This window comes from Eurosta solidaginis, chromosome 3 (genome assembly GCF_040869045.1).
Source record: "Eurosta solidaginis isolate ZX-2024a chromosome 3, ASM4086904v1, whole genome shotgun sequence".
Lineage (NCBI taxonomy): Eukaryota > Metazoa > Arthropoda > Insecta > Diptera > Tephritidae > Eurosta > Eurosta solidaginis.
The window spans coordinates 155,026,964-155,041,893 of record NC_090321.1 but is presented as its reverse complement, the minus strand read 5'-3'; the positions used below and the strand labels follow the sequence as shown (position 1 = coordinate 155,041,893).

Here is a 14,930-nt window from a genome sequence, read left to right as displayed (position 1 = left end):
TGGAAATGAATACTAAATAAGCAAATATTCGAGAAGACTGTTCGTAAAAAGGTCTAGACCATAGGAGAAATAGGGGAATGAGGTTATGGTATATGGAAGTTTCCATTGTTACGGTAGCGACACTTTTGTGCACAACTTTTGTAATTTTAAAGGAAATTTTCAATGTTATTATTGCATCATTATAGGAATAAAATACTGCAAGAAGTGGAAAATATAGTCAGGCAAATTACAAATAAAAAATGTATTGGTAGGGCCCACGTTAGGTTAAAGAGAGCGTAACGGTCGCGGCATTATAAAATTGATATATTGTGGAAGCTCATTTCCATAACTCACTAAACAACTCCCTTCGAGTGGTATCCATATTGGTGTTAATAATCTTAGGGTCATCCCGGTCTAAACTTTAGTCAACATTTCCAAAACTACGGCTAAGATAGAAAAATAATTAGTACAACTGAATTCAGGGGGACTTGAAATAATTATGTATATCTGCCCGTTAAAGCAAATATATCGAATGTTAGAGCCTCCTGCGATTTACAACCAGATTGACTGAATTTTGTGTGTGTTAGTGCATTCGGGTGGCTTCGTGGCACACGTATTTGTTGTTGGCTACACGTTGATGAAAATCAAACATTTTTGATTTTTTCATTTGACGCTAACTTATTTGATAGTCCCGGGGTGTGATTGACAAAACAGCAGTGTTGTATTTAGTTTGTGTCGACATTCAAAATGAACAAGTGCGCGAAAGAACAGCAATTCATATTAAAATTTATTGAAAATTATCAATGTTTACCAGCTTTGTGGAATGTAAAGCTTTTATTATTATTTAATAAAATTTTTATAAATTTTTTTATTATTTAATAAAACTGCTGTAGTTGCAAGTAAAAAAAAGTCATCATCCGATGACGACATTTTCACGACCGAACGCTACGGTTTCTCAATGCAAATGTTGATTGATGGCTTTTTATTTGATAGTCGCCGGGCAATCGTCAAATACCCGACACGCACACATACAAAAATTCAGTCAATCTGGTTGCAAATTGCAGGAGGCTCTTACGGCCACGACAAGTATATGAAGTTAGAAAAAAATTAAACGGTTTAACTTTTCTTAATGAAACTTTGGTATTCTAATCTAAGGATGCTGTGCGACACTTATGCAAAGAATTAAATTTGCGAAGTCTAGTTCTCATGTTATTAAACTTTTTCACCTTTTCCTGTTACGGTCGCGACAACACTACTTTTAAAGTTTACATATGTTTCTACTGTGAGCGGTATATAGCTCCAAGGATCTTAAGATTTGTTTCGAATTAGCGGAAAAGCATTTAAAATTCATCGCAGCGTAATTTTATGTGTGTAAAAGACTTGCAACTATGATTACGATTTTAAAGATTTCTTAAATTTATTTGTTACGTCAACGTATGCAAACGTTGTTGGATTGAGCAAGATACAATTTATATTATTTGCTGAGAGGGTCTGATTTGATGGAACCCCCTTATTCTATGATGATTTACCTAGGTTGGTTAGATTTGGTGCATTTTCATGCAAATGCTTAGCTTTGTTGATGAAGATTTGTGTAGTATAATGTAATGAAATAATGTAATAAAAATATCTTACCATTCAGGGCTAAAAGAACTCGCTCCTGCCGTTGTTATCAATTCCAAGGGTACGTCATTCATAATTGTGCATTCATAGCTGGGTTGGAATTTTTCTTGTTCTGCTTGAGGCCGCCGTTGAATTTTTTCACGATCTTGTTTATGCTTACGATCGGCGCCTTTCAATTTAAAGACCTAAATGTATTATCATATAGAGGATGATTTAAAATAAGAGACTAAGGATAGACAATTTTCCTGAAAAGTTCTAATGTATATATACCTTGATTTGACAAGCTGCAGCATGCACCTGTTGCTTGCCATTAACATGTCCAAGATTATTGTTTGCATTGTGATTGGTAGTGAAATTGGCCAATAAACCGGATGGCATTGCATTACCAATTTGCGATGGCACGGTAGCTGTTCCAGCCGTTCCTGAAGTTGATACGACTGCTGAAACTGATGCAGCTGCAGGCGGCGATCCTGACGAATTAGTCGATTCTATATATGTTTCAATCTGAAGTCTAAATGGTACACCTTTTTCGCCACCATGCTTTTTTGGTGTAAACTCAGTGGAAATGCAATTTACTTTAATGTAAACACCGACCTCTTTCAAAGGGTCCCAAAATATTTCAACGGTATTTAGAAAATTTGGATTTAAGGGTTGCGATACGTGACATAGGCCGTAAGAAAGTGGAACATCAACTTCAATAATTCGCTCTCCTGGACGGGAAGCTTGCCATTGTTGCATTTGTTCACGTTCCATAAACTGTAATCGGCGCTCATGAAAACATATTTTGATGACACTCTAGTATAAAATGAAAAAAAAAGAAAACAGCGTGAGTACCAAATACCTGTGAATTTCGATGTGTAAATATACAAGTGTAAGGTAAATTTACCAGGAACAAATAATTTCTGGATTTTTGAAAAGAGCTTCGTCCGATACCGACAAGTTATTGTGTTACTATCGATAGTGAATTATTACCGATAGGTTAGGTTAGGTTGAACTGGTCGGTCCTTGAGGACCTCACATAGACTGAATAAGTCTGTAGTGTTACCAGAAGTTTGTTTTAACGACCAAACTGAAAAACCCTATCAAAAACTAGGACCTATGTTATAAAATAACTCCGTCCTCTTGGCAAAAACTAGAAGCTTCCTAGGATTTAAGCCACTTGCTGCTTCTAGATTTGACAGCTGTATCACTCCTAATAGCGGGAATCTTAGCCTGGCAAGCGCAGGGCAAGAGCACAGAACGTGCTCAATCGTTTCTCCTCCACCCCGCACTTCCTACATCTGCTATCACTGACCTAATTTAAAGGCATGTGACGCCAGAAGGCAGTGTCCAGTCAGAATACCCGTCATGAGTCTACAGTCCTATCTTTTTAATGATAGAAGCAACTTTGTTAGTCTAAGGTTGTAAGACCTGCACATAATCTTCGACACTTTACAGCCCCACGCTTGAACCCATGCCTTGCCTGCTTGGTCGATCATGTGGTACATATTTTGTATCAAGTTATATGTAGGTATGTAAGTATGTATGCTTAAGGTAAATATGTATGTAAGTATGTATGCTTAAATGTAAATATGCATGTAAGAATATGTTAGAATAATTTTGTATAAATAAGCTGACAATATTTGAATAAAAGAGCAATTAAGCATTGAGCTTTGATCACTCACAACGCAGTCTATTTTATTTCAAATCTTTTACATGGCGATCCTGCGTATGATTTTTCTGGTTGATTGTTCAGCCTAATTTCATAGCTGGCAAGGACTTTACTGGCTGATTACAGCCTAAGCTTTATAAATGAAACAAAGAGTGAAGCTATAAAACGAGTTTTTTACTCTAAATTTTATCCTGGAAGAATAAAAGCAAAAAGGAGCTGATCAAACAAAATCTACTGAAAGCTAATTTGAATAAATTTGGAGCACTCAAAAATGACGCCATTTAGCAATTTTTATGATAATTTACGGGCTTTATAATCGAAATGATGCAGGAGCAGTGGATATGAGCAATAAAAATATTGATATTACCTTGGAAGGAACAAAAGAACCACATTCGGAATAAACAACAAGACTGGCAGCATAATAAGTATAAATATAATAAATATAATTAACTGAATTTTGAAATAGTTTTAACATTTTAGACATAATTTCTAAGCAGGAAAAATATTCGGGCAACCTAACGGCTGCCTATTGACAAGCAAAAATTCAAATTTCTGCTGTAAAAACATTTTTTTTTGCTAAATTTTGAGATATGTTCCAAGAAGAGGACATACAAAGTCAAAGCCAATTTGATCAAATTTTTGAAGGATTAGTTAAACTAAATCTGAAGTTCCTAGAAGATGAAAACAAAACACCTGAAATACCCAAGCAAGGCCCTAAGCCAATAAAAATCGAGGAATATGGACAGAGAAATAAGATTCTAAAAATTGAGGAACCTAAAGTTCCAAAACCGATAAAATTGAAAAGAAAAAGAGGAGGAAAGCAATTTGTTATTCGAAAAACAATAGCCAAGATTTATGAAAAAATTAATTTAAGCACAAATCAGGCAGAAAAAATTAAACTAAAACAAGAAATCAAGGAATTAAGGAAAAATAATTATCAAAATAAAAACCAAACCCAGCAATGTAAACATTAGGGTGTTGAAAAAAAAAAAATAAAAATAAAATAAAATTTTGTAAAACTATTGATTTTAAAATTATGGAAAGATCAAGAAAAATTAAAAGTTATGTAAAAGGCCCACTTGAGGACCTTATAAATGAAATTAAAATTGTAGATGAGGAAAAAACTTTAGTGTGGTTGAAAAAATGGTGGAAACTTATTGATATGCCTGGGGGACCAACAATATGGAATGCAGGAAACCCACCAGCAACAACATCCGAAGAATTATATAGGTACGAAGTAAAATTTATGGGAAGAACAGATTAATATATTGAAAAAAAGAAACATTTTTTTAACAAAAGAAAAAAAAAAACAAAAAAAAATTTCGAATCCCGGTGAAACCTTTGATAACATTACAAAATTGTGTGATGATGATTACGTTGGCGGTTTTCGAAATGGGTCCTTCACAATATGCCAGTAAATCTTTCTTTCTATTCAGTTTCTCTTAGAAAACATAATAATTGAAATTCAATTATTCTTAAATATAAGTATAAACTGAACACACCATTAAACAAACATACATAAATATGTACAACTGAGCCCGAGTTCACAAAGCTTCTCATTCGCAACGAAGAAGAACTTGACAAAAACAAATCTACATGGCACACAAATTAATATAGAGACAAAATGTCTCAATTGTGTTGTTAGTGTAGAAATGAGAAAAACTGAATTAAGCATGAAAACAAATACCAGCAGGATGGCCTAGTGGTTAAAGGCTACTGCAGTTTCACCATGTGATTCATGGTTCGAATCCCGGTGAAAGCTTTGATAACATTACAAAATTGCCTGATGATGATTACGTTGGCGGTTTTAGAAATGGGTCCATCGCAATATGCCAGTAAATGTTTCTTTCTTTTCAGTTTCTCTTAGAAAACATAATAATTGAAATTCAATTATTATAAGCCGGTGTTAAGCTCATGAATTCTTAAAAAATTTTTTTTGTCTTCATATTTTTTTACGATGGGAAGCCAAGAATCAAAAATAGAAAAACCAACGGCAAACGTTGTAAACTCAGTCCAAGTAGTAGATCATACTGAGGCACTAGATACTATCAAAATCATGCTTCTAATAATCTGCGTAGTCAGTTGCATCAGTTTGTTTCTGAAACTCTACTCAACCCATAATAAATTCCTAAAAAAGCGATATACCAGCCGCGCAGACGGTTTAGATAAGGTTTAACTAAATTTTAACTACTATCCCCAATGGGCAAATGGGAAGATATCGTAAAACTACTTATAGAAGAAAAAACGATATAAATGTATTAATAAAAATACAAAAGTAAAGACAGAAACAGTAGTAAAGCATCTTAAAATGATATTTGAAGTATTTAACAAAATAGGAAAAACACTTCAACAGTTGAATGGTAAACTAGACGGCAATCGAAAGGACCAAGCATATCAAATTTTTTCCAGCGTTAGAGACAAATTGGTGTCCTCACTGGCAAGATATGATATAGAATTCAAAGTACCATCAAGTTTCAAGAAGGAAATAGAAATAGACTTTAGCACATTTCTTCTGGAGTCAGCCTCCGATTTAGAAGAGGAACCAGAAATAGAACAAAAAGTAGAAGAAAAAAAACAGGAAATTTTAACAGAGACATCAAACTCACAAACTGAAATCAACAAAATGTCACAAATAATAGTGGAATTTTTAAAGACTGCTTCATCGGTTTTGCCAGAATTCGATGGTAAAGTTGAAAACTTGAATAGCTTTCTGGATGCTTTAGATATCTTAGAACAAATTAAGGATACCCATGAAGCTATAGCGGTTTCAATGATAAAAACCAAGCTGAAAGGAACAGCCAGAAACCTAACAAACACGGAAAGCACAATCGAAGCAATAAGACAAAAATTAAAAACAGCAATTAAAGGTGAATCAAAACTCCTGAATATCCAACAGCAAAACTGCAAATCAATACACTGCTGAAATTGAAAAGCTCACAAAATCGTTGGAAGGAGCATACATATCCGACGGACAAACACCAGAGTTAGCAACCAAGTATGCTGCACAATCAGCTGTGGAAGCTATGTGTAGAAACTGCTCTAACGATAATGTAAAAACAATTATGCAAGCTGGAACGTTCACAACAATGAAAGAAGCCATATCAAAATTTACTAACAGTTGCACAGAAGTAACTGGAAATACAAATTCACTACTACATATTCGCCAACAAAAATCCAATTTCCGAGGAAACTTCCTCAGGAGTTACCAAAACAATAATTATAGAGGAAATTATAGACGTTCTTTCAATACGTATAATAATAATAATAATAATAATAACAACAGACAAAATAACCAAAGACCTGGTCGAAATTTCGGATCGCGAGGAAATACCCGCAATAACACCAGAAATGTCCGAAATGTTACACAACAGGAAAACCAACAAACTCCACCTCAATAAATAACAAATTATATATCTTCCTAATCGATACGGGAGTGGATATTTCAATAATAAAAAAGGGGCAGATTGACAGTAATGTCACGATAAATAATTCTCAAAAACAGATCTAAGAGGAATTGGTCAAGGAATAACAAGCACTATTGGCACGGTTAAAGCAGATTTAAAAGATGATTACCTATTAATTAGAAACAAATTTCACGTAGTAGAAGACACTTTCCCAATCCCATGTGATGGAATATTAGGATTAGATTTCATTAAAAAATATAATTGCATTTTGAATTATCAAACAGAAGGTGATACTGAGACCATATGACTACCCAGAAAACATAATAATTCAGATGACTAACAAACCAACAATCAATAGTATTTCAATTCCCACACCATCAGAAGTAGTTCAACAAATTCACATAGAAAATAAAAAATCAGATTTATTAATCCCACAACAAGAATTGTCTGAAATTATCTTTATTGCAAACACACTAGCAAATTCACAACAAGCATTTGTTATTATAAGAGTGAAATTAATAAACAAGTAAACAAATTAGTTAAAGATGACATAATAGAACCTTCAATTTCAGAATTCAATAGTCCAATTTTATTAGTACCGAAAAAATCACTACCGAATAACCAAGGAAAAAGATGGAGAATGGTTGTAGATTACAGACAGGTAAATAAAAAATGAACCGCAGATAAAGTCCCTTTACCAAAGATTGATGACATACTAGATCAATTAGGAAGAGCTAAATATGTTTCATGCTTAGATTTAATGTCTGGATTTCACCAGATTGAACTCAGCGAAGAGTCAAGAGATATCACATCTTTTACAGCGGATAGTGATACTTATCGTTTTAAAAGACTACCGTATGGCCTTAAAGTAGCACCGAACTTATTCCAAAGAATGATGACATTGGCATTTTCAGGCTTAAAACCTTCACAAGCATTCCTATACATGGACGATTTAGTCGTATTAGGATGCTCCGAAAATAAAAATTTACGAGATGTTTTCGCAACTTGTAAAAAATATAATTTAAAATTGCATCCGGATAAATTCTTATTTTTCAACCCAGAAGTAACTTACCTTGGTCATAAATGCACAAGCAAAGGAATTTTGCCAGACCCCAATAAATTCGAAATTGTTAAAAATTTCCCAACACCTAAAAATGCGGATGAGGCGAAAAGATTCGTCGCATTTTGCAATTATTACAGAAGATTTATCCCAAATTTTGCAGAATATTCTAGAATAATAACAAGACTTTGCAAGAAAAATGTAGTTTTCGACTGGACAGAGGATTGCAAAAAATCCTTTGACTATTTGAAAGCTGCGTTAATAAGCCCTAATATCCTACAATGTCCCGATTTCAATAAACAATTTTGTATAACAACTGACGCAATTGGATATGCTTGCGGAGCAGTATTAAGCCAAGAGTATGAAGGAAAACAATTACCAATTGCCTATGCATCAATATCATTTACTAAAGCAGAAATTAATAAAGCAACAATTGAGAAAGAATTAGCAGCCATGCATTGGGCCATAACATATTTTAGACCATACGTTTACGGTAGAAAATTTTTGGTCAAAACAGACCACAAACCCCCAACATTCCTATTTTCGATGAAAAATCCGTCATCAAAACTAACTCGAATCAGATTAGATCTGGAAGAATATGATTTCGAGGTGGAGTATATCGCAGGTAAAGAAAATTATGTAGCCGACGCATTATCACGCAAAGATATTAAAGACCTAAAACAAATACCGGTAGAAGCGTGTAAAATATTAAAAGTTACGACTAGATCGGAAACTAAGAAAAATTATAACAATAAAGATTCCAGTAGTAAAAATGAAGAAATAAAAAGTCACAAAGAGAACCCAATAATATTTGAAGCGCTAAATAAATGTGAAGTAAAGAGACTAGTCCAGCTCGTTTTCGATCCTCCGAAATTACGTTTCAAAAAAGGAAAGAAAATTTGTAGCGAAATTAATATAAAAAATTTAATTGTAGAAGCGAAGATTGATTTAGGTAAATTCTTTGCCAGGCTTATAAAAGAAGCCGGCAATTTAGGAATTAGACAAATTGTTTAAAGATAATTATGCCCGGGTAGACAGATTTAGAGAAATTGGTACCAAAGTTTCCAAAAATCTAATTATAGCATTAACTCCAGAAGTTATGCACGTGACAAATAATGAAAAAATTAAAGAAATTCTTCACAAATTTCATGACGATCCTGTTTTTGGTGGCCATCCAGGAATAAATCGCATTACTAATAAAATAAAACAAAAATACTATTGGAAAGGAATGAAAAACGACATCAGAAAATATATCAAAAAATACACTCATTGCAATAAAAATAAAATAATAAAAAACTTGAAAGAACATATGATTATAACCGAAACGCCCACAAAAGCGTTCGACACAGTACAAATAGATACGATAGGCCCTCTTCCCAGGTCGGAAAATGAAAATGAATATGCAGTTACTATAGTATGTGACTTAACTAAGTATTTAGTTGCAATACCAATACCCAGCAAACACGCAAAAACAATAGCCAAAGCGATATTCGAAAATTTTATCCTAGTTTATGGTTGCATGAAGACAATTATAACAGATATGGGAAGCGAATATAAAAATAGCTTATTTGAAGATTTATGCAAACTTCCAAAAATAAACCATAAAACGTCAACACTTTACCACCATCAAACTTTAGGCACAGTTGAACGTAGTCATAGAACATTCAATGAATACGTACGTTCCTACATATATTGACAAAAATTATTGGGATGAATATCTTAAATAGTTTCCGTATTGTTACAATACTACCCCATCTACGGTTCATAATTATTGTCCATACGAATTAGTATTTGCCAAAAAACCCCAGACTTACGAATTTTGAGGAGAAAACACATTAAGCCCATTATACAATTATGAGGCTTACGACAAAGAAATTAAGTATAGGTTACAAATAGCGCAAGATAGAGCATATAAATTGGTAAAACAGGCTAAAGAAAAACAAAAGATTAGTTATGATAAAAATATTCGCTATAAGGAAATAAATATAGGAGGTGTAGTGTTAGTAAAAAATGAATCAGGACATAAGTTAGGTAATAGATATAAAGGGCCCTTTAGAGTAGAAAAGATCGACAAAAGCAATAATTTTACTCTAATTCCATATAAAGTAGAAAATATCGATAGTAAAAATAATGACACTTTAATCCCATCTAGAAGAGGATATGAGGATAAGCGAAAATTTCCCAGTAACATAGAGAATAGCAATATCATAAATAATAAGAAAATAATAATTCACAAAAATATAATTAAATTAATAGAATAAGTAAATCTACAACCTACAAACATAAAATACAAAATATGGAATTAATTTATACTAGAATGCTCATGCATTCTCCAAATGCATAAGCATTCTAAAAAAAGGGAGATGTAGTGTAAACAGCCAACAATTTAAGACCAAATATTTAAATCAGCTACCCTGTAACAAAAATAGTCTAAATGTTCATCAACACATAAAAATCATGTTTCATTCTTGCTGACATAGCCATTCACACGATTTAATACAGGTGTGTGTACAACACACAACCAAACAAATTTTCATTCAAGCAAATTTCCGAACGTTGCATTTCCCACAGAAGTCACAACTCAACACAGGTGTGTAGGTACATATTTTATATCAAGTTGTATGTACGTATGTATGCTTAAGGTAAATATGTACGTAAGTATGTATGCTTAAATGTAAATATGTATGTAAGAATATGTTAGAATAATTTTGTATAAATAAGCTGACAACATTTGAATAAAAGAGCAATTAAGCATTGAGCTTTGATCACTCACAACGCAGTCTATTTTATTTCAAACCTTTTACAATATAGATGTATGCTTCTCCCTGTCCCGATTCTCTCCAGGGACTGCTTACACTCTAACACGCATTTAGATGCTACGGTATGCGAGATTATTGCCTTAATTGCTGCTTGACTGTCAATATAAAAGTTAACACGATTGCAGCTTGGGCTATTTTCTTCCAGGATTTCTACTGCTTTGGTTACGGCTACTATTTCCGCTTGGAAAGCGCTACAGTAATCCGGCAGCCTGTAGGATCTGTTTATTTCCGGATCAGCACAGCATACCGCAGACCCTACTCCTTCCACTACTTTGGAACCATCTGTGTACACATGTATCGCCTCGTCCGCCATTTGAGCACCCTTGCGCCAACCGTCCACCTCTAGTGTGGCCTTAAGGTCGCCCTCGATCAGGCAGTCTGTTCGTCTTGTGATTGATCACGCTATACTACTATGGCCGTATGGTCGGCGCTCAAACTGCCCCGAGGCACCGAGCCTGGTTGCAGTTGTTAACGCTATGTTCTTTGCTACCAGGTCTACAGGTGGAAGGTACAGAATGGCATACAGTGCAGCTGTCGGGGTTGTTTTCAGGGCTCCCGTAATGCTACGCATTGATAGTCTGCACACTCCCTCTAATTTTTGAGGTAGGTTGCTTTTTGTGTGGCTTTCCACCAAACAAGAAATCCATAGTATATGATAGGGCTTACAATCGCTCTAAAAACCCAATGAGAAAGAGAAGGCGATAAGCCCACGCACATCCCAGCATTCTTTAGATGCATAAAAAGCCGTTGAAGCCTTCTTCACCCTCTCCTCCACGTTGAGCTTCCATCACAGCTTACTGTCTAGGATGATTCCTAGATACTTTGTGCAAGGTTTCACCCGTAGAGTCACCCCTCCTAACTTAGGCCTGATTCAATTTGGGACCTTGTGCCTCTTTGTAAACAAGGCCATATCCGTCTTATCCGCGTTGACTTTCAACCCGACATTTGATGCCCAGGTATGAATATCCCGAAGCGCTCGATCCATCAACAAGATAATCGTTGGAAGGCACTTTCCACTTATGATAACTGCAACGTCATCCGCGTAAGCCGTAAGTTTTACGGGTCCCTCATCAAATCGCCTGAGCAGTTGGTCGAGGGCCAGCGTCCACAGCAGAGGTGATAGCACCCCTCCCTGCGGCGTTCCCCTGTCCACTGATTTCGTGGCCTCGTACAATCCCCATTGTGATGTAATCTTTCAGCAATTTAACATGCAGCCGATCCATCTGGTTAAGGCTGGATGTACTTTAATATAATTAATAAATAAATAATCCATAATCGCCCATTTAGAGACATTATTGAAAGCCCCGAAAATGTCTGAGAAGACTCCTAGAGCATATTCCTTATATTCCAGAGCTTTCTTTATGCTTATTACCACCCTATGCAATGCGGTGACTACCGACTTGCCTTTGGTGTACGCATGTTGTGTTGTGGAGAGCAGCTTTTCATCCACGTTGGACTTTATGTACACGTCTATCAGCCTCTCAAAGGTTTTGAGCAGAAATGATGTTAAGCTAATGGGTCTATAATCTTTGGCATACACGTGACCGATCCTTCCCGCCTTTGGTAGGAAAGCTACACGAGCAGTTCTCGAAGAGTGCGGTACATGATTCAGTCTTATGCACCCATCGAATATTATTTTAAGCCATTCCTCGACCGCCCTACTTGAGATTGTAGCATGGCCGGGAATATACCATCTGGGCCCTGTGATTTAAACTTAGAGAACGTCTTCACTGCCCACTCGATCTTGGTATCGGTAACCAAGTCCGGCACTACCCGCTCCGTGATCGAAGTGTGAGTGCTGTCTGCTGGCTCTTCTAAACCATCTCCCGATGGGAAATGTGTATCGAGAAGCACCTCAAGGGATTACTCAATATTACGTCACCATTCCCCGTTCTCTTTCTTTATTAGTCCCTGGACTATATTTCCCTTTGCTAGGACTTTTCTCAACCGTGCTTTTTCGCTGGAGCACTCTATGTCCGTACAGAAACTTTTCCATGAGATTCTCTTCGCCCTGGAAATTTCACGCTTGTAGATCCTCAGTAGATCCCTGTACTCGTCCCGACACGCTTCGGTTTGCGCGGTCTTTGCTAGCTTAAATATTTCTTTTACCTGTCTTCTTAGAAGACTCAGCTCATTACTCCACCATGGCGGCTTTGCTTTTCCTCTGAATGAGGGCAAGCTTTGTTATACGCAGTCATAAGCGTCCTAGTTAGGGATTCATTAGACTCCTCCAGTTCTTTCACATTGGCAACCTCTTTGGATTGTCCCAATTTCGTTTCTACCTGTTTCTGGAATTTAGTCCAGTTTGTTGACCTAGGGTTTCTAAAGGTTCCTCCCTTCTCTACCCTCTTTAGGGGTATGCTGAAGCTGATATACGCATGGTAGGAGAAGGATGGTCTATCAAGAACCATCCAATCATACCTTGATATATCACGTTCGGAGCTCAGTGTAATATCCAAAACATTGCTGGATGTTGGACCAATGTATGTAGGGACATTTCCCCTGTAGGCTATCTGCAAATTGGTTTGCAGGATGTAACAAAATAGAGATTCGCCCCTCTCGTTCGTATCTGATCCTCCCCACGCATTGTGGTGCGCATTTGCATCCGCGCCTATGACCAACCGCCCTTTGCGCCCTTCCTCCTGTACTAGCCTCTTGCACTCCATCGGTGGAACCTCCGCAGCATGGGCCATGTAGCAGGATGCCAGGATAAGTGCCTGCTTATTCCTTTGCTCAACGGCCACCACTACTAGGTCCTCAGTAGTGTAATTAGGCAGCATATATGAATGCAGGTGTTTCCTTACCATTACTACAGCTCGCATTCGTCCTTCCGTTTGTGCATAGTAAACGCCAAATCCGCGCGCGCTAAGTTCAGAAATCTTTCCTCCCGATGAGAGCCACGGCTTCTGGATCAGCGCCACGTCAAACGAACCCTCCTCAAGGGTTAGGAGGAGTTCGCTCGACGCCACTTTACTGTGTTGGAGGTTTATGTCTAGTACTCGCAGCACCATTGGGCTGTTTGTCCCCCTCCAGCACCTTCGTTGTGACGTCGTCGTCTTCCCTTGCTTTTTTGGTTTAGAGTGTTCGAAGCCCCCTTCAGCCTCTTGTAACTGTTGTGCCGGGTGTTCCTCTGTGCGACTCACAGCACTATCTGGCTGTTGGTTCTCTTCTAACACCTTCGTGGTGAGGTCGGCTACCTCCACCTGCCTTTTTCCCTTAGGCTTTTGAGGTCCTTTTCGACTTCGCCCACTCCCAGCGTGTTAGGATTTTTATCCTCGGGACTTCTTTTCCTGCGTCGCATATAAATTTTGCCTGTACCAAAGGACATTTTTCCAAGCTGCGTGTACAATATATCCTCCACCTGCTTGTTTATATGGAAGATGTAAAGCTGATCTTCCTCCGTAGGCCGAGATACAGTAAGTACCTTCCAATCCTGTGTCGGTATGTAGTAGTAGTAGTAGTAGTAGTAGTTTATTTATTTTCTTTTAAATATGGGATTACCAAAATAAAAGCAAAATTAACCTGAACTAGATATAAAATAAATAAAAAATTTGTAGACAATAACAAGTCTTAATATCACTTATATCTAAACAAACATTTAGTAAAATTCGTTCATAATAAGACTTCTATATTTAAGACAGTTACTTATATAAACGTAAAGCGAATGATAGTTACATCCTTTAAGGATATTTATCACCATCTGCAGATCTAAAACTTTTATACCGAATATCTTTATATATAGGACATATGCCAATGAAATGGTATGCGTCTTCAACAGCATTTAGATTGCAAAGAATCAAGCCGGAGTAAAGGTCATGTGACCTAGACTGGCGTGCACTTTCGGTGTAGTTATCAAACTCTTTTTGATCAATTTTTCTAGTACTATTGGAATACTAACCTTGAGCGATGCGTGGGAGAAGTCTGACTGGGGAATCATGTTAACACTTTCGTAATTGTTTTTCCACTTTACCTTGCCTTACTGCTTCGTCTGCTACAACGCGGGGGAGTCTGTTTGGAGTCAAACTTAAACAGCGTGAAATATGAAGCATGTGTGTACGCAAAGTATGTTTGAATAGGGAGGCATAACCTGATTCTAGGTGTATCATATTATTTGGTGGGTTAAATGGCTGAAAGATTAACTTTTTTACAAAGAAACGCAGAAGTTTCTCTACGCATTCAAACTTATCAACACCCCATATTTGGGCACCGTAAAACATGATGGACTTACATGCGGCGTCAATAATTTTCATCTTTTTTGAGATACAAATGCGAGGGTTATTTATGTATTTTAACCATGTAGCATTTATAGCTGTCTTAACCTCTGCCAGTTTCGCCTCAAGGTGCTTTATGTACGATAATTTGTAGTTCAATAGAACTCCCAACTACTTGTACTCATT

The 14,930-nt window shown here is 36.5% G+C and overlaps 1 protein-coding gene across 4 annotated transcripts in view; it reads right to left on the bottom strand.

Moving 5' to 3' along the window:
- The window catches only part of gem (gemini), a 435,608-nt gene that overhangs the window by 196,596 nt on the left and 224,082 nt on the right, over window positions 1-14,930 (bottom strand). For all 4 annotated transcript variants that reach the window (XM_067773376.1, XM_067773378.1, XM_067773377.1 and 1 more), the window contains 2 exons: window positions 1,870-2,394; window positions 1,612-1,784 (listed from right to left, as the gene is read on the bottom strand). In XM_067773376.1, coding sequence (XP_067629477.1) covers window positions 1,612-1,784; window positions 1,870-2,394 — 698 coding nt within the window. The remainder of the gene's footprint in view (window positions 1-1,611; window positions 1,785-1,869; window positions 2,395-14,930) is intronic.